General features: G+C 38.5%; 2 protein-coding genes across 3 annotated transcripts; one reads left to right on the forward strand and one right to left on the reverse strand.

Moving 5' to 3' along the window:
• The first annotated feature begins 489 nt into the window (after positions 1-489).
• On the forward strand, positions 490-8,655 carry NS1 (Class II aminoacyl-tRNA and biotin synthetases superfamily protein). The gene is made up of 15 exons (XM_021958732.2): positions 490-949; positions 1,052-1,120; positions 1,441-1,551; positions 2,607-2,711; positions 3,724-3,861; positions 4,505-4,585; positions 5,358-5,435; positions 5,540-5,608; positions 5,709-5,783; positions 5,924-6,007; positions 6,192-6,278; positions 7,051-7,146; positions 7,277-7,351; positions 7,872-7,998; positions 8,353-8,655. Exons 1-15 carry the CDS (start codon positions 530-532, stop codon positions 8,466-8,468), a joined length of 1,731 nt encoding a protein of 576 aa, XP_021814424.1. The 5' UTR covers positions 490-529; the 3' UTR covers positions 8,469-8,655.
• A 2,827-nt stretch (positions 8,656-11,482) lies between these two features.
• On the reverse strand, positions 11,483-19,677 carry LOC110757125 (protein transport protein SEC16B homolog). Of its 2 annotated transcripts, XM_088253050.1 has the most exons (14): positions 17,391-19,677; positions 16,755-17,075; positions 16,359-16,487; positions 16,149-16,271; positions 15,826-15,996; positions 15,645-15,686; positions 15,264-15,389; positions 15,048-15,182; positions 14,344-14,471; positions 14,159-14,267; positions 13,758-14,075; positions 13,463-13,606; positions 13,013-13,311; positions 11,483-12,471 (listed from the first exon to the last, which is right to left on the reverse strand). In XM_088253050.1, exons 1-14 carry the CDS (start codon positions 19,122-19,124, stop codon positions 11,949-11,951), a joined length of 4,302 nt encoding a protein of 1,433 aa, XP_088109176.1. In that variant the 5' UTR covers positions 19,125-19,677; the 3' UTR covers positions 11,483-11,948. The 2 variants fall into 2 exon arrangements, with proteins under 2 accessions (XP_088109176.1, XP_021814369.1); XM_021958677.2 differs by lacking the exon at positions 15,645-15,686 and having other exon boundaries at positions 17,391-19,675.
• Between the last annotated feature and the right edge of the window lie 768 nt (positions 19,678-20,445).

Raw genomic sequence — 20,445 nt, forward strand, 5'->3', positions numbered from 1 at the left:
CTGAGATAACGGAAATGACGATTTTTGAAAGTAGAGGCATAATTAAAGTATCACCGTAACAATTTAGCAATATGAGGGATGAACAAAAAGTAAAATTTGGTCTTAGTCCATGGACCATTGCTACAATTTAGCCATTTATATATATATATATATATATATATATATATATATATATAATTATAATTATAATTTAGTCTTTATTTATCTTAGTCAATTATATAAAGTTTCACTGAAGTTTTGAACCCTACATTCAACACCTTGTTCCCCAAGAAAATAGAAAATGTAAAACAATTCACACATGATTTGTATAGTATGAAATCAAAAAAGAAATAAACATCTGGAATCCTTTTATTTTTTTCTGTGTTTTTTCTAATTTTATGGGTTAATTAACGGTGTTATTTCGGGGTTTAAGTAATGTTAAATAGAGGGACGCGTGTTAAAATTTGATAAGGACACGTGCGCCGTGTGGATATTAAAACCAACAAAAGCACCACTCAGAATTACACACTCCACTGAAAACGAAGGGAAAATGGCCACTTTAGCACCAGCCCCTTCTCTCCGGTTCAACCCCTACTCAACCCTCCGGTTCTTCTCCTTCTACCCCCGAACCCTAGTACAACCACAACCGCCAACTTTCCCGTCATTTCTTCCCAGGTCGTCCCGGTTCTCCGGCGCCGGTCCAGCCGTCCCTCACCGGAGGTCCTTCTGCACCGTCATCTCCGGAGCTCTCCACTCCGGCGGAGGAGCCGCCGAGAGGACGAAACCGGAAATTGCCGAAAGTTGGAGGCCGGAAAGCGGCAACAACAGAGTTGGGGAGTTCAGGAAGAAGCTGAAGGTTGTGGATATCAAAGGCGGGCCCGACGAAGGGCTGGAACGGTTGGGCCAGAGTTTGTTGGTTATGGGTTGGGTTCGGACTCTTCGGGTCCAAAGTAGCGTTACATTCATTGAGGTAATAGCATCAATATATAATTGGAATACATATTATTTTCCTAATCTCTTAGTTTTAGTTTAATAATTTTAGTCTTTTTGTTGTTAAATTTTGCATCTTTAGGTTAATGACGGTTCGTGTCTCTCAAACATGCAATGTGTATTGGGTTTAGATGCTGAAGGTTATGATCAGGTACTGTTTACTAATCACTGGTAGAAGAATGCGTGCTTCTTCTGATCATTGCTTATGTGCTTGTGTTTTTTGTATTTGCAAATGAGTTTACTTCACACCAGTTCTTGGGCCAGCCTGAAACTTGCTTCTCATATTAACATTGTGGAATATGTCTATATTTAGGTTGCATGGTTTATATCTATAATAATATGGGTTTATTATGTTAGTTATTTTTTGTTAGAGTAAAAAAATTATCTTGAGATATTAGTTTCCCTGATAATTTAGTGGAATTTGTGGCATATCGTCGTGTCTTTACTTCAAGCTATGGAGCTTATTGATAGGTAGAATCTGGCTTGATCACTACTGGTGCTTCAATATGGGTGCAAGGGATATTAGCTGCCAGCCAAGGATCAAAGCAAAAAGTGGAATTGAAGGTCAAGAAAATTGTTGTGGTTAGTATTTCTTGTCATCTATGTCTAGCTTGACAACTATCTTGATGGTATGTGATATAGGTTTTATCATTCCTCCACTCCTGTTTACCTCTTTTCATTGTTTTCCAGTTGTGGCAACTTTGCTTGTTTGAGACCATGTAACTACTTGAAAATGGAATCTCTTACTACATTTATTGGACATATCTGCTATAGTTTACAGTTTAGTTCCCATTGTGCATGCACTGCCTTGAGGGGTGGGGACTGTGCCCTAAAAAAATGAGCATTTGTGGGAAAAAAAAGGTTAGAATTTTAATTCATCAACTATAAGTGAAGCATTCTGCCTCAAGCCTGTACATAACACATGATATCTAAAGGCTACTTTTCCATGTTTGGGACCTGTGTGTGAACTTATTAGTTTCATTTTTGAATTCAAAGCCTCAAGATGTAAGCTTGAGTTCTGAATTCGTGGTCTTATCATTGTTAGTATAGTCCCACATCACCTGTGGACTTTTGGGATGTGTGATGTGGTGTATAAAGACATGGGCACCATTCCTTTGTAAGTTTATTTTCAAGCATGAGTTCGCCATGGAGTATATCATGGTACAGAGCAGGTTTGTTGTAGAGATCAGTTGATTTGTGTTTCCGGCCTTGCACGGAGGGGGAAGAGTTGAGTGTCTATGTACCTGGTGCTGAGGGGGAGTGTTAGCACAGTCCCTCATTGGCCAGGTGCCTGGAATGTGCAATATATAAATACATTGGGGACCCCTTTTCATAATCCAGTTTTGTAAATTCGTGAAGTTTTTCATGGTATCTGAGCAAGAAATACTGAGCTCTAATCTTAAAATTACATCCTCCCAATCTAAATTGAATTGCACATGGTGGGCTTTAATGGTGGAGATGGGCCCACATATGAGGGGTGTTAAAATATAAAACACTTGTTGACCTAATCCTAACAGCTCAAGCTTTTAGGAGTAGTGCTAAACCAACAAAGTTTATCAATCATTATTTTGGACTTTCAAGTTTCTAGGTTCCCAACAAAAGAATTGGAATAATCGTGAGTGCTCTTCGTCTTGTAGGTTGGAAAGAGTGATCCTTCATATCCCATCCAAAAGAAAAGGGTCAGTAGAGAATTTTTGAGAACAAAAGCTCATCTTCGGCCAAGAACAAATACTTTTGGTGCGGTATGGTTCTGTATCTTTGTTGCTACTGATTCGCTATAGTTACATAAACCATTTAGTTCTATTTGTTGTTGTTTTAATTTTTTTGTCAATCATTTTATCTTTTTCATGTTTTATTTTTAAAATTCTTTTACTTGTCATTTTCAGGATATGCTGCCATTTGCTCTTTTTAAATAGATTTAGTCCTACGTTGTTGATTGCGTTGAAATCAGACTTCCATTTATGTCTTTCTTAATTATTTTGGTTGTTTGAATATGCCTTATGGTGCATGAATCTTACTCGAGTGATTAAGACATGTCATGGTTTAGTAAATTCGTGCATATCCAACTGATGAGAATCGCAAATTGAACCTTGTCAATGGATGCTTTTTTGTTTGTTTGTTTGTTTGTTTTTTATAAAAAAAGAGAAGGCGAGGAGGAAGATGGAGAGATCATATGTGGATAAGGACAATACTCACCTGAATTTTGGGTTAGCATTCCTAGAATTTTCTCTTAAATCCATAAATATCAGTAAGCCAATAAATAATGCATTGAGATAATGGTGATAGCTAATTTTCAGTTCAAAGTGAGTGAAGCTGACATTTGATGGGTGACCTAAGTTGATATAATTTGATTTAGCATGCATAGAAGTTCAAGTTTAAGTGATCCAGATCATTCACAATTTCATTTTTTTGAAACCCAACTTTAAAAAAAATAAAATTACTCACTAGACCTACCATTTATTCTTCACTTGCTGTTCCAGTTGGGCGCGTAAATCTGTTGAATTTTTTTTTTCGGGATAAGTGCATATTGAAGTCAACTGGACTAATCTACACGTGTATTCAGATATTTTGTATTGGCATACTTACACAAGTATTCATTCATCATTACTTTGAGACATTTCTTACCTAATTAAGTATGACAGAAGTTCAGCGTGGCAAACAATAATGTGTGCATCTTTTTAGTATTTTCTCTGTGGATCTATCTACAATGTCTAAATCAATTATCTTAATTTTTCAATTGCATGATGGTTTTAGGTCGCAAGAGTGAGAAATGCTTTGGCATATGCTACCCACACATTTTTCCAAGAAAATGGATTTGTGTGGGTCTCAAGTCCCATTATTACTGCTTCAGATTGTGAAGGAGCAGGCGAACAATTCTGTGTGACTACTTTGGTGAGCACTGTTCCTTAAAAGTTGTCTCATTATTTTTGTTCAAAACATTGCTGTTTCTGATATAACAGTTTGCAGCATGTGTATCACTATGCCAGTTGTAATTCTATTAAGTTTTTACTCCTTTTTTGGCTTCTCTTATATGCTATTTGCAGGTTTATTTTTGCAATATATTATACATGAAATGTTCTCTTGTCAGATAGTCTGGCAACATAAGAAGCTTATGCTGCCACACTGATTTTTTAGACCATTGATTAGGACGGTTCTTTCCTGAATTTTGCCAGGTTCACAGTCTAATGAAATGAACATCTTATGTTCCATTACTGTGTGGCAAGAGAATATTAACTTATACATATAATATGTGCTTTTTCCAGCGGACAATGTTCTATTTTTAATCTGTATTCGTTGGCTTGCTTAATTGTTTCCTTGTTTCCTAGTGCCTGCACAGAGACACATAGCCAAGATACATTGGCATTCAGCATCTTGAAGATAACACATTGTGCAAGATGTCATGCCATATTATATTTCAGGCCATTTAGAATGATTAGTAGTGCATTTTGGTCTTGTACCATTGTTGTCATTGCTCTTAAATCTGCTGTATGTTGCGTAGTACTTATATAAACTCTTCTATTTGTTCAATGAACAGATTCCAAGCACCAGAGAAGCCTCTCATTCTCCTGTGGATGGTATTCCAAGATTGAAGGATGGCCTAGTTGATTGGTCACAAGTGAGTTGGATGCATTTCCAATTTCTTTCTAAGTTATAACAAAGCAAGTGCAACAGCACACCAATTATGTTCTTATATTATTAACTATTATTACCGTTCCCTTGGCCATTCTGCCATTGATAAAAGGAAACAAGAAAAGTCCCTTAGGCATATATAAATCTTTGAATCTTCTAATTAAAAAAAACGATGTAGTGGTGGTTTCTATTATGATTTCTAATTTAGGGTTTAGGTATTTCAAAACATCCTGCCCATCACACCAACGGAGGTACTTCACCTTTGTACCATATTTGGACTTCATATGATATATTGTCTAATCAAATAAATGTATTGTGATGAATGAGATAATTGGGCTTCACTAACACTGTCAAATTATATGGCTCTGATACACCACTAAGTTGTTATATGAGCTCCAACATTGAATTCCTAGTAGAGAAATTTAGCATCTCAAGGAACTCCAAATGGTGTTTTCCTGGGGGGATGAATCAGGACTTACGGAAAAATTGAGATCCAAACCTGTAAATGACACATGGATAGTTCAACATGCAGATTGAAATATAGCAGTTTGATTCTTAAAAAAAAAAAAAAAAAAACTTTTAACAGTTTGATCTTTACCATTGGGATGGGGAGGTTTTTACATCGCACAACTAGGAAAGAGGTTGTGTAGCAAACTTCCGTTTTAATAATATTTGGAATTGACCAAAGTTAGTGGGTCCTCTTGTTAAATTTTTATGCGACTTCCATTTGAGTTTTGATTTTAATATTATGGTCTCAGGATTTTTTCGGGAAGCCAGCGTTCTTGACTGTCTCTGGCCAACTCAATGCTGAAACCTATGCTACTGCTCTTTCTGATGTATGTTTTTTCTTTCATGCACCCATGCTTGTCCTCATTCTAGTACCAAATTCGGATTACAATCAGTGTATCTTTCCAAGATAAAACCAAGAATCGTTTTCCAGGTGTATACATTTGGTCCCACATTTCGGGCTGAAAATTCCAACACTTCCAGGCACCTGGCTGAATTTTGGGTAAGTTTTAGTTATTTTTTCTTTCCACATTCCTTTCTTTATTTAGCTTGTTGGGTTGTATTCTTCTTATAATTTAATTCCCTTTTCTGCCTTGGTTAAGATGATTGAACCGGAACTTGCATTTGCTGATCTCAATGATGACATGGCCTGTGCAACTGCCTATCTCCAGTACGTAGTATGTTATCTTTCAAAACTATTTTCATGAACACTATTATCAAACCATTTTCTGGAAAACTCACCAACCAACTTGCTAGAATTGTCAAGTGACATTGTTATTTTTGGATTTTAGAGTAACATATACTTCCATTCTTGAAGGTGAGACACGTCCTCGAAAATTGCAAGGAAGACATGGAATTTTTTAACACTTGGATTGAGAAAGGAATCATAGATCGATTAAGTGTATGAGCTCTTGGCGTAATTTGTCCTTTATCCTCTATGCTATAAATTAAATCCTCTTTCTATGTTCTTTTTCCGAATTGGTTATTTATATGACGACTAAGCTATGCCCTGCTTTCCAAAATTCCAATTATTATTGTCCCCTCATTATATTTCTTACCTCTCTCTCTGTGTGTCCAATCAACAGGATGTGGCAGACAAAGACTTCGTGCAGTTGACTTATACTGATGCAGTTGAACTTCTTCTCAGAGCAAATAAGAAATTCGAATTCCCAGTATGGCCAACTACTTAAAGCATTTTTTACCAACTCTGTTCTTGTAAAAAAGTTTCCCTCTGATGCTTGTCATGATATTAAAAGGTCTCTGGAATCTTCTATCAAATTCAAAAGATAAACAATTATCTGGAATCTTAATTGTTTGCCATAATCTTTGGTTCTTTCCTCTTATCTAATTCAACTATGTTCTAGTGCGTATGTAATGTAAGGATGGTATTTAGTATTCTTCTTCTAAGCATTGTGATATGACCTCATCATAATCACTGCTCCGTGGAGCTTCAGGAGAAGATTTTGTTAATATTTAAATCCTCCCATAACCAAAACATTGCTTGCTTATTTTTAGATCAGATAACAGTGACATTAATTTTATCAACGTGTATAATACAGATGCCCTCCCACTGGATTGCCACTTTCTGATCTTCTGATAATAGGAAGCTTTAGACATGTGAGCATTATGACTCAGGCTGATGTTTCATGATATATAACCGATGATGCCCCTTTAAGCATACTCTGAGTTTGGAAAAGAAACTTAGTTGATTTACGTTCAGTGAGTCAGAAGATACTCATCATTCATCTTTTAGCGTTTTCTATTTTAATACTTGCTGTGAAACTGTCAGTATTCATATACTGTCCACTGGTTACAAAAGATGGTGCTTATTTCCATCATTGTATACTGGTACATCCGTGGCAATAGTATTATTCTTTCTCAATATGTGGCTTTCACCGTGTTTTGCATTTTACATTCTGACTCCTATTCAATGCTTGTTTTTAGGTCAAGTGGGGTTGTGATTTGCAGAGTGAGCATGAACGTTATTTAACTGAAAAGGCATTTAGCGGATGCCCTGTAATTGTCAGAGATTATCCGAAGGCATGAACCCCTCCATTGTATCTTTTCCTATTTTTTGGAATAATCATGGAAGGGAAAAACTAATTATGAAATTTAATTCCACTTATCGAACTACTTCTCTGAAGATATTCAAGACACATTCCTATTTCAGGACATCAAAGCATTTTATATGCGGCGAAATGATGATGGGAAGACTGTTGCAGCTATGGATATGTTGGTTCCCCGGGTAATTTTAGCAATATATCATTGCATTTCTATTATTGCTATCCTGTAGCTATTAATAAAATTTTATTGCTGTCTAAAATTTATTCTAGAGGGTATAGTGATTTTGTTAGGTTGTGTCTTGCATACTTTTCAACTCCACATTAGATACACACATGTATGACGCTATGCTTAGTTGAATTACAGATAACAAGAGAATGTTCTGGAATGCCAAAGGTTTGCGGTTCAGCAATCCTGTTGAGGCAGGTCTATAGTGGCAATTCGTGTTTCTGGGTTGTGCTTTGACTAAGACAACACAAAATAAAACAGAAAAGCAAACATGATAAGACATAACCTGACTAACATGGTTCGGTTTATTTAATACTTTGGCTTTAGGGTTACATTGTAATGTATTTAGTTCTATCATCAAAACCAGACCATGTTGTGTCAATTTTTGTGTCAATTCAGTGATGTATCGTGCCATTTAGTCAGTGATGTTTTATAGTATTGTTTTTGCTAGTAAATTGTGATTGTTTTTTTGTCAGGTTGGCGAGCTTATTGGTGGAAGCCAGAGAGAAGAGAGGCTTGAATATCTAGAAGAAAGGTTGGATGAATCAAAGCTGAATAAGGACAGCTACTGGTGGTATCTTGATTTGCGTCGTTACGGTTCAGGTGAGGAATTCTGTTTTTTGAACTTGAAAAATTACTCTAGTGGCTGAATGAATGCTGAGAGAATATGCGCTACTACGCAACTTGAAAATCTGAACTTAAAGTTAAGAGTGCTGCTGTTCCCACTCTCCCACCCTTTTCTCACCCCACTCAAATTTAGAAAACAAAGGTAGTATTTATGGATAATTTTATACATACAAATCACTAGGAGGTCGTCTAAGTTAACATGATCCGTCCAGAATGAACGTTAATAAAACATGAGATGTAGTCGATAGTATATAGTTTATCGATTGAGCTTCTATATTCTGAGTGGATAAATTATTTGATGTTTAATTTCCCTTCTCCTTGTTTCTCCAGTTCCTCATGCGGGCTTTGGTTTGGGTTTCGAAAGACTTTTACAATTTGTAACTGGGATAGAGAACATCAGAGATGTTATCCCTTTTCCCCGGGCACCTGGTTCAGCTGAATTTTGATGTGATTGCTTTTGGTTCCCGAACAGTTTTCCCCTCATTTTGTAAGACTGATTCTGATTCGCGAACTTATTATGTATAGAGAATTTTATAGCTTCAAGCCGGCTTGGCTTCCATTCTTTTAGGCCTGTAAGGTCTGCAGTATCTCATGTAAGAAATATTTGTCTTAATTCTGCGCACTTTTTCGCTATTTATTCTCTTGACCAACCTTTTTTGGGATGAAGTACCAGTTAAATTTTATAATTACAGCCAGTGCGTGTTTGATCCTAGTCCCATAACTTATATTATTTATGGAATTGAACTATTTACGTGGAATTAGAGAAACCGAACCTACTCCCAAATATATCTTCCCCACTGCTTAATTGGTGGTGGGTTAATTTCACTCTCGTTCACGAGAGGAGAGCCAAAATTGTTGACGGCTAGGGTTAGGGTTTTCTCCAGTTTTCTTGATCCATTTTCTGTGTCGTCTCTCTCTGCCCCTTCTGATTGTCTCTCTGGGTTCTTGGTGTGTTGGGCCTAGTGGTTTTTGCGTTGTTCTCTGTGGGGAGGGCAGCGTCGGCTCTTCATGTTTCTCGTCCGGTTTCCTCGCTCACGGGCTCTGTGTTTGGTTGCTCTCCATCCTAAGGTCTACATTTAGATTGGAGACCCCGGAAAGGCTAGAATGAGGAGGTTATTTGAGGAAGTGAAATCTCTCCTTCCCAAGGTCTTCCTCCCATGGGGCTTGTGTCCTTCTGTTCTCAATGTACAAGGTTGGGCTTTATATTTTTGTGTGTTTTTTCTATGGGGCTGTTTGATCTTGATGGGGAAGTGGGGCTCGACAATATTGAGTGCTCGCTTGGGAGTCTTAAGTTGCTTACACATCGGGTAAAAGGTTGGAGTAGTGATCGGGTAAAAGGTTGTAGTGATTGGTATTTCGGCGGCCTTTGTTCAGATCTTGATCTACGGTGGGAAATGGAAGTGTGCTAGAATTGATGGTGGGAGAGCATATGATCGATGGTGGCATCAATGTTTCTAGCCATCGACGATTTGGTACCAATGGCTCTGCTGACAAGAGTGTCCAAGGTCTCCTGATAATTCTCAGTTGGAACGTTTGTGGGCTTGACATCCGACGAATGTTAAGTAACCTGAAGTTTTCTTCTTTAGGACAATAGGCTGGTATGGGAGTAAGTTGGGTCTCGAGGTAGTTCTTCTTAATTTTGTGTTTTGTTTCCATGGTGGTACGTGTTGGTGTTCCTTTGTTTTTTACCCATTGCATATTGTACAACTCCGGCGTTGTGCAAAGGACTATGTTTACATAAGAGGTTCTGGCGTTGTGCAAAGGACTATGTTTACATAAGAGGTCTTCTTTGACAGAACCTGAGAGATGGTGTGCTTTTTCGATGGGTCTCGTATTGCTTAAGTTTGTTCATTTGTGCTTTGTTCTTGTGGATTGTTTGTCATGGTGTTGTTTTGGTTCTGCCCATTGTATGCTGAACAAATCTCGCGTTGTACATATGACTATGTTTACATGAGGTCTTCTTTGACAAAATCTGAGAGGCGTTGGTGTGCTCTAGGGATGGTAGAAATCCCCGTCGGGTTGGGTCTCCATTAGGTTCCTTGCCCTAATGGGGGAAGATTTCGGGGAAAAACGGGGGTAAGTATGGGGATCCCTGATTTTTAAAAATACCCGATCGGAGACAGGTTGGGAAAGGCATTGTTATCCCCATTCCCGAACTCGGCCCAATAAGTGATGTATTTGTTTTTAATTAATAAATATGTTATATAATATAATATAGCAACAAAAAAATTATCCTAACCTTTGTAAGATGATGAAACTTTGGAATGTCTCTTCTTAATACTTGAAAATTCCACCAAATACTTCCTTGGTATATGGTACAACACAATCCCAAATACACCAATAATATGGGTTGCTAACAAAGAATCCCCACTTGATTATCTGGGTGTTTTCATGCTCGACTATGATGAACATTCTGATGTGTTAGATGGTAGTTATCTGGTCATCAAATGCATTATACATGAGTATCTACTTCTGCAATGAATGCCATAACAATTAAAAGTTATCCTAAGCTTTGTAGAATGGTGAAACTCTGTGAAATTAAATTGAGATGATTTTGAATAGTTGAGTGAAATTTTATAATTCAATTGAATGATAGTTTAAGGTGAAATTTAAGTGTCATAACATGAATAATTTTTTTTAATTGTTTTAAAAACTGGGGATTCGGGCCGGGTTTGGAATACCAACCCTTGATGGGGACGGGGATGAGAATTCCCCGAAAATTCAAACCGGGGATAAGGGCGGGTATGGGGAGTAGGGACAGGGATGGTATTGCTATACCAGGCCCGTTGCCATCCCTAGTGTGCTCCTTTGATGGGTTCGTTTTGCTTCAGTTTGTTTTTTTGGTTTTTGTTTTTGTGGGTTGTTCGTTTTTGGTGTTCTTTTGGTTATGCCCATTGCATGCTGAACAATTCTCGAGCTGTACAAATGACTATGTTTACATAGGAGGCCTTCTTTGACAGAACTAGAGAGGCATTGGTGTGCTTTTTCGATGGGTTTTCTTAGTTTGTGTTTGTTGGTGGGGTAGTTTTGTTTTAAGAGGTGATTGTTCTGTGTTTTTTTTTGTCTGGACTCTCTTGTTAGTCTGCTACATGTGTGGTACTCTTTCCTTGCTTGAGAGTTTTCCAATGTGGTTTTCATGAGAAGGTTTTAATAAAGCCACTGTTAATACGTCGGCCCTTTTGTAATGTTCTTGGGTTATTAATGGAATTTCTCTTCCTCTCACCAATTAACCAAAAAAAAAAAAAAAAAAAACAACAGAGAAACCAAACTCACTCTCTAACATATATCTTCCCCACTGCTTAAATGGTTGTGGGTTAATTTCAGCTCTGAAATCTGCCCAAGACATTTTCCTTATTTTCATCAAGAACTATTGCTGGATATTTTGCAACTTAAAAAAGAGAAGAGAGTAAAATCCGGCCTTTTAAACATTAATTCAGTGTCACAAAGTAATAGCAATACATAACCAAAGAACAAAACAAGGCATCTTATTTTTCTCTCAATTCGATACACTATCCTTTTCCCTTGAGAAGATCTGTAGACCCTTTTATCTACTTCAAGGAACGTTTACTGTTTTTAAACAAATGAAAAAATGATCTGTACAATGGCGCCCATGCAGGCTTTTTTGTCAAAGGAAACCAGAAAAAAAAAAACCAGCTCCCAAGCCTAAAATGGTGGCAACTCCCCGGGCATTAAAATAAAATATTGGCTCGAGAAAAAAGGAATTGCGCCAATTACAACTGAACATACAACATGTTAGGGTCGGGAGTAGGGATTTTGATAACGAAAATAATTGTTCTATGGAACGTACTTCTGGCACATACATACCCACCATTTGACTTTTTGAGAGATGCAGGAGCAGGAACATCACAAGTATTGTATTGATCGCTAGGAGCAAAACTTGATATTTACATCTTCATTACTTCGGCTCAAAGTTCCACTTCATGAAGGTCATCACCAAAACTGCCACCATTCATTGGCACGCGCATCATAGAAGGCTCACTAGGCCTAAACATAGCTGGGGACATGCCTAATGCCTCCCCTAGAGGTTTTATTTCCCCCATCTTGGGAGGAGGGCTAAATACATCATTGGAGCTTCCACCCCATGAGGCTGTCCGTCGTGAGTGGGGTGGAACAGAGCCATTAGCATTTGTAGCAACTCCCATGCCATGAATATTACCCATGCTCGGGAACCTTTGCATGGTCGTTGAAGATGGGGGCAGAGGAGTCTGGAATGGGTCATTCATAGCAGATGTTGAGGGAACTTCCTTAGTTGCAACATCTTCTTGCACACTTTCAGCAATAGCCTCCATAGTCTGTTCACTTGATGATCCTAAGGTGGGAATGAAAAACTTTGCATTGGCAGCCACGGCAGGCTTAACTGATGGAACAGAAGGTGACTGGAACAAGTTTGCTGGGCTTCCACCACCTTGGTTGAATGTGTCAACATATCTGCCAAAATTCCACAAACAATATAGTCAGGTCAAATTCATTCCCTCATTTGATGAATACTGGAAATTTTGGTGAAAGGGCATAACATTGACTTTGCTCTGCAAAGGGCTTGTGAAAACTCAGTCCCAGAGAAAAAAAAACCTTTTGAATGGAAGGATTAAAATTGAGAGAACTTTAGAAATATTAACTTCTTAGGTTCATAAAATCCACATAAATTTCTAATGGCCAAAATCACGTCCAAGTTGATTGGTAGTTAGGTTGGATGATCTGGTTCTCCAGTTCTGCGAAGAAAACCCTGGTGGAGTGGAAGTCTGTGCTTTCAAAATAAATTTCCCAGTTTGGTTCAAACAATATTATACCACCAGCTATTTAAGAGATGGGCATTTCTCTTCAAAATTTCAGGTTTTCAAGCAGTTCTAGCAAGAAGGTCAGAAGGGAATTATAGTAATTCAACCAAGGAAATTAAAGATGACCTTCACTTAATGCACAACGTAAGGGGGTTTGGAAGGTTGGTTGAGAGAGACAGAGCGAACTTATTTACCTGGACCGAATACCCAACCGTCCACGAGCTGAGAATTGATTTGAGCTGGGTGGAATAGGTGGGGTTCCTGAAGTTGGTCCTGGAGGGGTTGAAGTTTGTAAATCTGGGCTGCCCTTAGTGGGAGACCCTTCTTTCTTCAAAACAGATTTCAAGTTGTAATCAGACACACCATTGTGGAAGGCCGTAGTTGTCGGAGGAGGAGGCAAGGCAGCTTCTTCAGCTGGGGGTTCAACACCTTCCTCAACCCATCTCTTAAGTTTTTCATCATAGTAGAACTTATTTGTTTCACCCAACTTAGCCTTCAGTAACAGGTAGAAAATTTGTTAGTGATGATTTACCAGAAGAGACAACATCTGTACTTCTTTCTCAAAAATGTTTATGAGAAAGAGAAAAGAAAAAGAAGGGGAGGGGGGGATGAAGGAAACTGTAATATATGAAAGTAGAAACTACCTGTTTGCCTGGGCGAGGTCTTAAGACTAGACCCACAGTCTTTTGCAACAGCTGTGACCCGAAACCAAAACGAGCAAAGCGAGAAGTACCCCCTGAGGCTTTTCCTTGGGCATCAGGTGAAGCCGTTTCCTTTGATGAATCAACCTGAACTCATAATGAGAAGAGATGTCAAAAAATTGTATAATCAAGCACACAGAAATCAAAGAGGTGATTAATTGCATATATGGGTGTTGTAATGCACTGAGAATGTGTGCACACGCATGAGTGAACTTTACACATGGAGAATTTTACACACCTGTCTTGGAGTTCTACCAAAGTCTGGCTCTGAAACACTTCTATTATGCATTGGCTTTCTATTGCCATCAGCTGCCCACTCACTTATGGGTTCCATTGAAGCAGAAGGAATTAACGACGACATGGCCATAGTTGATTGACTAGCAGATACTCTAGGGCCCATTGGCTGCTGGTAATGGTCATTACCTTGAGTACTTCCTTGGTATGTGGATGGTGCAGGTGGTGGTAGGCCCCCAACAACACGATGTGCAGTACTATCAAACAAGTTGAGCAATTTACCTACAAACTTTGTAGAAACCAAATTTACAGAGTATCCACCCTGAAAATGGAATGTGCATTCAGAGGGATTCGTCATATTAGCTTGAAAATGATGAACATAAAAAAAATAGGACAAAGAACTACCTGCTGATGGGTTTTAATCCTCTCCTCAAGAGATAATACTAGCTGCTTCCACGTTTCCACTTCTGGTGCTCTTCCGGTTTTCAAAGACTTTAGTATTGTTTGACAGTACCTGTATTACATGCACTTTGTTAAGAAAAGCTGATGTGAAAGAAGGAACCAAATAAAAGAAAAATGCACATGCTTACTTCAACGAGTCAGAAACTCTTCCAACTTCAGCAAGCATGTGCGCATATATGAGCTTATATGGCTGAAATGGTAGAAGGATAAACTGAGAGTTTCCAAGCACCCTTGAATATTCATATAGTTCAGTCCTCTGTCAAAAGACCATAAGGGCAAACTGAGTATAGACTCCAGAAAGCATTGCTTAAAGGAATTAATACAAGACTCTCATTAAGCAATTATTATGTCTCATTGCATCTGAACAAGCAAGTAAGAATCAGTTTTTGAAGGAGAGAATTTATATTGAAGCTATATGTGAGACATTAGGAAGTCGTTACTTTTTGCTCAAAGGGTAAAATAAAAGAAAATAAAGATCAAGTAGAGAAGAAAGATAAATGAACAGGTTAGGGTAAAAAAAATCGAATTAGGAATTAGGGGAGGGGAAAACACTAAAAAGAGAGACAAATGAGATTAGACACTGTTGATCTAGTGTCCAAGACCTGGCTTATGCTATGATTTAAGGATGTTACAAAAAAAACATTAACTTTCAACCCTGAAATCTCTGATAAAGCTACCATACAAAGTTACTTGGAGTCCAGATTCGCACTGTTGCATTAAAGTGTACATTCAGGCATGATCCAGGCGCAAAAAAATAACTAGCACAAGAAGAAGTTTCTGAAGAATAAAATGAAGAGTTAATACATAAAAGATAACAGAATTCGAAAAGCACCTGAATGGCCTCTGGACTAGCATAAGTTCGAGGTGATTTCCAGTGATCTGCTCCAATTAGACATAGTCTTGCGCTATCGGAGTATGACTCAAAATTTGCTTCTGCCACTAAATAGCAGATGTGTGCTGCAGTAATCTGATACACAACTCATGTCAGATTAAGTGATAAAAAGTTAACATACGTAAAGGAAAAAGGTTACATGTAACAGTATCATACCTCACTCCTATCCTTCCATAAGCAATCTCCAAGATGAATAATTACGAGTTCATCATCTTTTGTTCTGTTTGCAGTTATCACAGCCAGATTCTCCTCCCAGTCATCAAGCATTTTATTTGCACCAAACTGTAGTTGCATAATAGAAACAAAAAGCATTTTAAGGCAAACGTACTGCTAAAGAATTCAGAAAAAGAAGATGAAATTAGAGAACTTCTTATTCCAATTGTACTACCAACTGCAGCATTACAGGTAACGCTATGTTCAAATTTAATCGGATGTCCCTAAATGGACTACACTACATGCATATAGCTATGAGAAGCAACATATTGATCCAAGAAGCAACTGTCTTCTAATCTTCTAGCTTGTATCCTTTATACGAACCTCCTCTCTTGCTTTAGTGCGATTCCCCTTCTCTTTTAATACCTATTGAAACTAAATGCATAATTACTATTGTTTGTCTATTCACTTTCTAAAGGAAACTAAAAAACAGGTGAGCTTGCTAGTATTGTATATAAATCGCTAAAGCCTATCCCAATGGGCAGTTTTTAAATAGATATCTCACCTCTGCAGGTTGTTGAGGCGTATTAACAGCACTGGGTAGATTGATCTCAGATGTAGTGTCAGCGGAGAACACTTCAGCAGGTTGCCCGGCAATGAGCAGGCATAATGTCCGCAAGGGAGATCCTGCAACTAGCTGACGAAGTGCCATTTGCTTTACAGTATCAACGTAGAACTGAAGTTGTTCCAAGCCGCCATCCCAACCAGAGGAAAAGGAAGAGAAAAAAAGGGTGAGATGAGTGCATCCTTCAGTACAAACTGACAATGTAACTCAAGAAAGTAACATCTGATTGAAGTCTTCGAATTTAGCATCAATGGGCAACAAACCTGTTCCCCAAGCTGTGAAGCAATAACAAGCGCAGGTCCCCACAACTGACCCCCTTGTGCACATTGTAAAGCCTCTTTCTTTCTACCAGAAACCAGAAGATTTTGTACCTCAGAAGCAGTTGCCTAGGACATACAACCACCCTATTACAAAATGAAAATTTTGATAATTTAGAGAGAAGGGGAGTTGTTATCAGAGTTGTTTATCCATACCCGCATTTGTCCTTCTGAAGGCATTTTCTGCACGCAGTGACTAAGAGCACCATATTCACTGAATTGTACACTGTTGCTCTTTGCAGATGCAAAAAGTTTAGCAACTGCTGATTCTGGAGTGTCGCTTTCCTATCAGAAGAGAAGCCCAAAAGTATACAAGATGCATATTAGTCATATCTCTATGTGGCTCCTAAAAAATACTCTTGCTAGGAGAAAAGTTGAGAAACCATTCACGAGAAGATATGCCTTTATCTCACATAAATACACACAAACACACAAACAGAGAAAGAGGTGACAATATGCGTGACAAAATGCAGGATAACTTAAAAGAAATAGAGTTCAACTTAAGAGAAGTTTCAGAAGCTACAAGTACCAGAGGACAGGAATGTGATTTACCCTTGATACATTGTCGGTTCCAAAAGGAGATCGAAGTTTTCCATAATGCTGACAAGCTATCTTAAGCAAAGAAAGAAGCAACCTCAATACTTTGCCTTTCCTATAGTCCATCTCTGATGATTCACAGTTAGCAATCCTCTCATCAATCCATTTGTTCAACTCTTTGCTTCCAACACTCCCTCCAACCAAGGGACCTGGGAAGGATTGTTGGCACAAAGCACGAAAATAATCACAAGTACTCATTCCAAAACTTGAAGCACCAGTCTTTTCTGTAAAAACTTCTATCAAGTTCAGGACAGAAACTGAGCCTCCTACAGGATCCTTCACATAACAATAAAACATGCATAATTAGGCCTTTCATGGAACAATGTAAACAGAAAAGTTGTATGCTCCATTTGGCCACAAGTCTGAGAAGGAATTTGGGACCAAACATAAATCAAGTCAGTACCTAATACAGGTTATCAATCGATAAAACGATTCTTTCTAGTTTCTAACTTTCTATCTCTATTCAGGAAACCAGTGGAAGATTATATAACCACTTCGAAAAAATTTGGATTTTTATTTCCTTCCATCAGCCTTTTGTCAACCAAATGGAGCCTTCATTAATCTTAAAGAAAGGAGGTTTCAAGGCCTCACCTGACTTCCATATGACGAATTCGTGAGACTACTATTGTCCTTCATTACAATGAGTTTTCCGCCAAATCCGAAAGTTACTAGGGCATGTGGAGGACGCCCAGCAGATGATCTTCCTACGCTGGGAGCATATGAAAACTGATTGCCACTCTGGAAAGGTTGCTGGGAATAATTTAAAGGTTTCTGATTGCCGTAGTAATCATCTGAGAACTGTGTTTGTTCGCTCAGCTTTGCATTTCCTTGATTAAACTGCTGGCTAAAGTTACCACCTGGGAGGAAACTTTGGAACCCGACAGTCCCATTAGCCTCACCATGACCTTGACTCGCTTTGTTGTACAAAGGAACTGCTCCGAAAGAATTTAATGACTTCTGCTGGTCCTTGTTGACTATTGGACCAAACGAATTACTCATCTGCTGGTTTCCACCAAAACTTGGAAAAGCCTCGTTGTTAGTTCCAGTCTGAGCTTGCCACATATTTGAACCCTGTTGATTGTAATTACTATAAGACCCAACCCAGCTGCTGTCTTGACCTTGGCTGCCAACCCCTTGCGAACCATAATTGCTATCTTGCCTGTACTCACCATATAAACTAGTATCATTCTGGGCTCGAGCAGTTGGTTGCAGAGAGGAATTATACCCCTCCAATGAGCGCCATTCTTGCGCAATTGTATCATAGTACCAACCCGGGTATTCAGGATTGAAAACCATATGTGCTGGGTACCCATTAGTCCCCTGTGAGACCTGATCCCAGTTTGACAAACTACCAGTCGTGCTAGTTTCAGTCACAGTTCCCGCAACGGAATGCGCCGTTTGCTGCAAATAAGAAACCTCAGTTTTGTTATCAGAAACAGTGGCCCAATCACTGGCTGAATCAGTGCTATAGCTCCCTTCAGCATTTGCAGGCACATCGAAACTGTCCACTTGATACCATTGCCCCGTGTTAGGGTCATACTTCCACCCTGGATAAAGACTTTCCCAATACTCAGTACTATTTAGATCCTGCTCATTTCTACTTTCCTCCACAGTTGCTCCATAAGCTTGGCCCTCTTGATATTGTTCGTTATTAACCGAATGGTTCAAACCTTGTGCTGTATGATCTTCATTACTGGGTGCAGTTTTTGATTCAGTACTCAAATTTCCGTCTACTTTCGGGGGGAAATCCCCAGAACTATCTCCCAATTCATTGAAAAAATCTGAGTACGATCCAAACCCATGAATCCCATTTTCTGCAGAATCAGCATGAAACGAACCCCACCCTATCTCCTTCACCCCTGAAGCTCCAGAATCGTTGCTCTTGCTCACTCTGGAATCTGACGTCAATTGAGATCCTGCCCCATCATTATTGGACTGAATCACTCCATCATCAATAACCGAATTCTTCGACTCTATTACAGTACGGAACCCGAATGAATTCGACTCATCAGGACCTATTTCATCTTTTGTTTTGGTTCTGGCACCCAAATCCTCAGATACAGCTGCAGAATCACCAATAGTCAGATTGGCGAACGCCTTATTTTCGTCGTCTTTGGCTTTGGCATTGGCACCAGAATCCTCAGATACAGCTGCTACAGAATCACCACTACTCAGATTGGTGAATGCCTTAGCGTCATCGGAATCGTTTCCTTCGTTGCATTTGGGGCCTGATTCGGCGGGCCCCAGGTCATCTTCAACCAATTTATCAAAGAAATCCTCGTCGGTCTGATCCTCCACCTGAAATGGAGGAGGATTTGAAGCCATCGACCAAATCCCACAGGCAATTCAACCCTCAAATCCCTCGAAGTCCAAAAAAGCCTCGAAATTGGAGCTCCAACACGACGAAAAACCCGAGATCCAGAGCCAAACACGCAAAAACCAATCTCAGAATCACCAATTTAAAAAATTCAAGCCTAACAAGTAGATAATACAACCCCGAAATGAATGAGATCTAGGGTTCCTAAGCTACCCTGCAAATTCTACAGTGACAAATCAAGCAAAAAGATCGCAGATTTTCTTTTTTCTTTTGCTTGCATTCAACGCATTGCGTTAAAAATGATAAAACTGTAAATTGAAATAAATATATAAAAATAACTTACAGATCGATGGAATTTCAGAAAGAAAATCCAACAGAGAGAAAAGAGGGAAAGAAATGTGTGTGTTTGACAGAAAGAGAGAGAGTCTGAGAGTAGAAGGAAAGCCCTCGATTTCGCACCTCCCACCCACCGAGTCCAAGAGCTTCGCTATTATAATTTTAGTATTTTCTTTTTAATTTTCTTTTCAATTTTCATTTATGGCCTTTTTGCCTGCTTTTTTTAATTATTTTATATATATTTGTCTCAGTTTTCAGATTTTCGGAGATGGATGGATTTAATAAAGAACGGTGATGTTTGTCTGCTTGTTGTGTCATAAAAAATAAAAAAAAAGGGGGTTTAGGAATATTTAGATGCCGTTGCCTAAATTTTGAGCTGACTATAGCGCAAATTGAACCGAAAATCCGGCCGAAAGTTTTTTTTTTTCAATTGAGAATTCAGTGGAAAACCGAACTGAACCAGCCACCCCAAATCGGTTCGAAGTTCACAATTAAAATAAGGACAAACTACATAAAACCTCCAATATCCAATTTTAGGGGCATTTACCGGTACACATTCAATCTCACGGAAAGCTTACAATTTACCTTCTCCGTTAGCCAAACCATTAGTTAATTTGTTAAAGGCTTTTTATCACAAATGGTCCTTCACGTTTATGAAATTATCACGAATGGTCCTTGAGGTTTTTTTGTGACACTAATAGTCCCTAACGTTTAGGTTTTTTATCACAAATGGTCCCTGCCGTTAAAACATTCTGTTAAGTGTGACGTGGATGATAAGTGGAGCCCACCTGTCCAATTACATTGTGACATATGGATAAAAAAATAATTAAATAAATTTTTAATGAAAATTCCTTTTATTTTTCTGCAATTTTTCATCCCGCTTTCTTACTCTGTCTCTCTCTCCCGTAGAAAAATAAATAAATATGGAATTTTCATTAAAAAATTAAAAAATTATTTTTTATCCACATGTCACAATGTAATTGGACAGGTGGG

This window comes from Prunus avium, chromosome 5, assembly GCF_965620075.1.
Source record: "Prunus avium chromosome 5, drPruAviu1.hap1.1, whole genome shotgun sequence".
NCBI classification, from domain to species: domain Eukaryota; kingdom Viridiplantae; phylum Streptophyta; class Magnoliopsida; order Rosales; family Rosaceae; genus Prunus; species Prunus avium.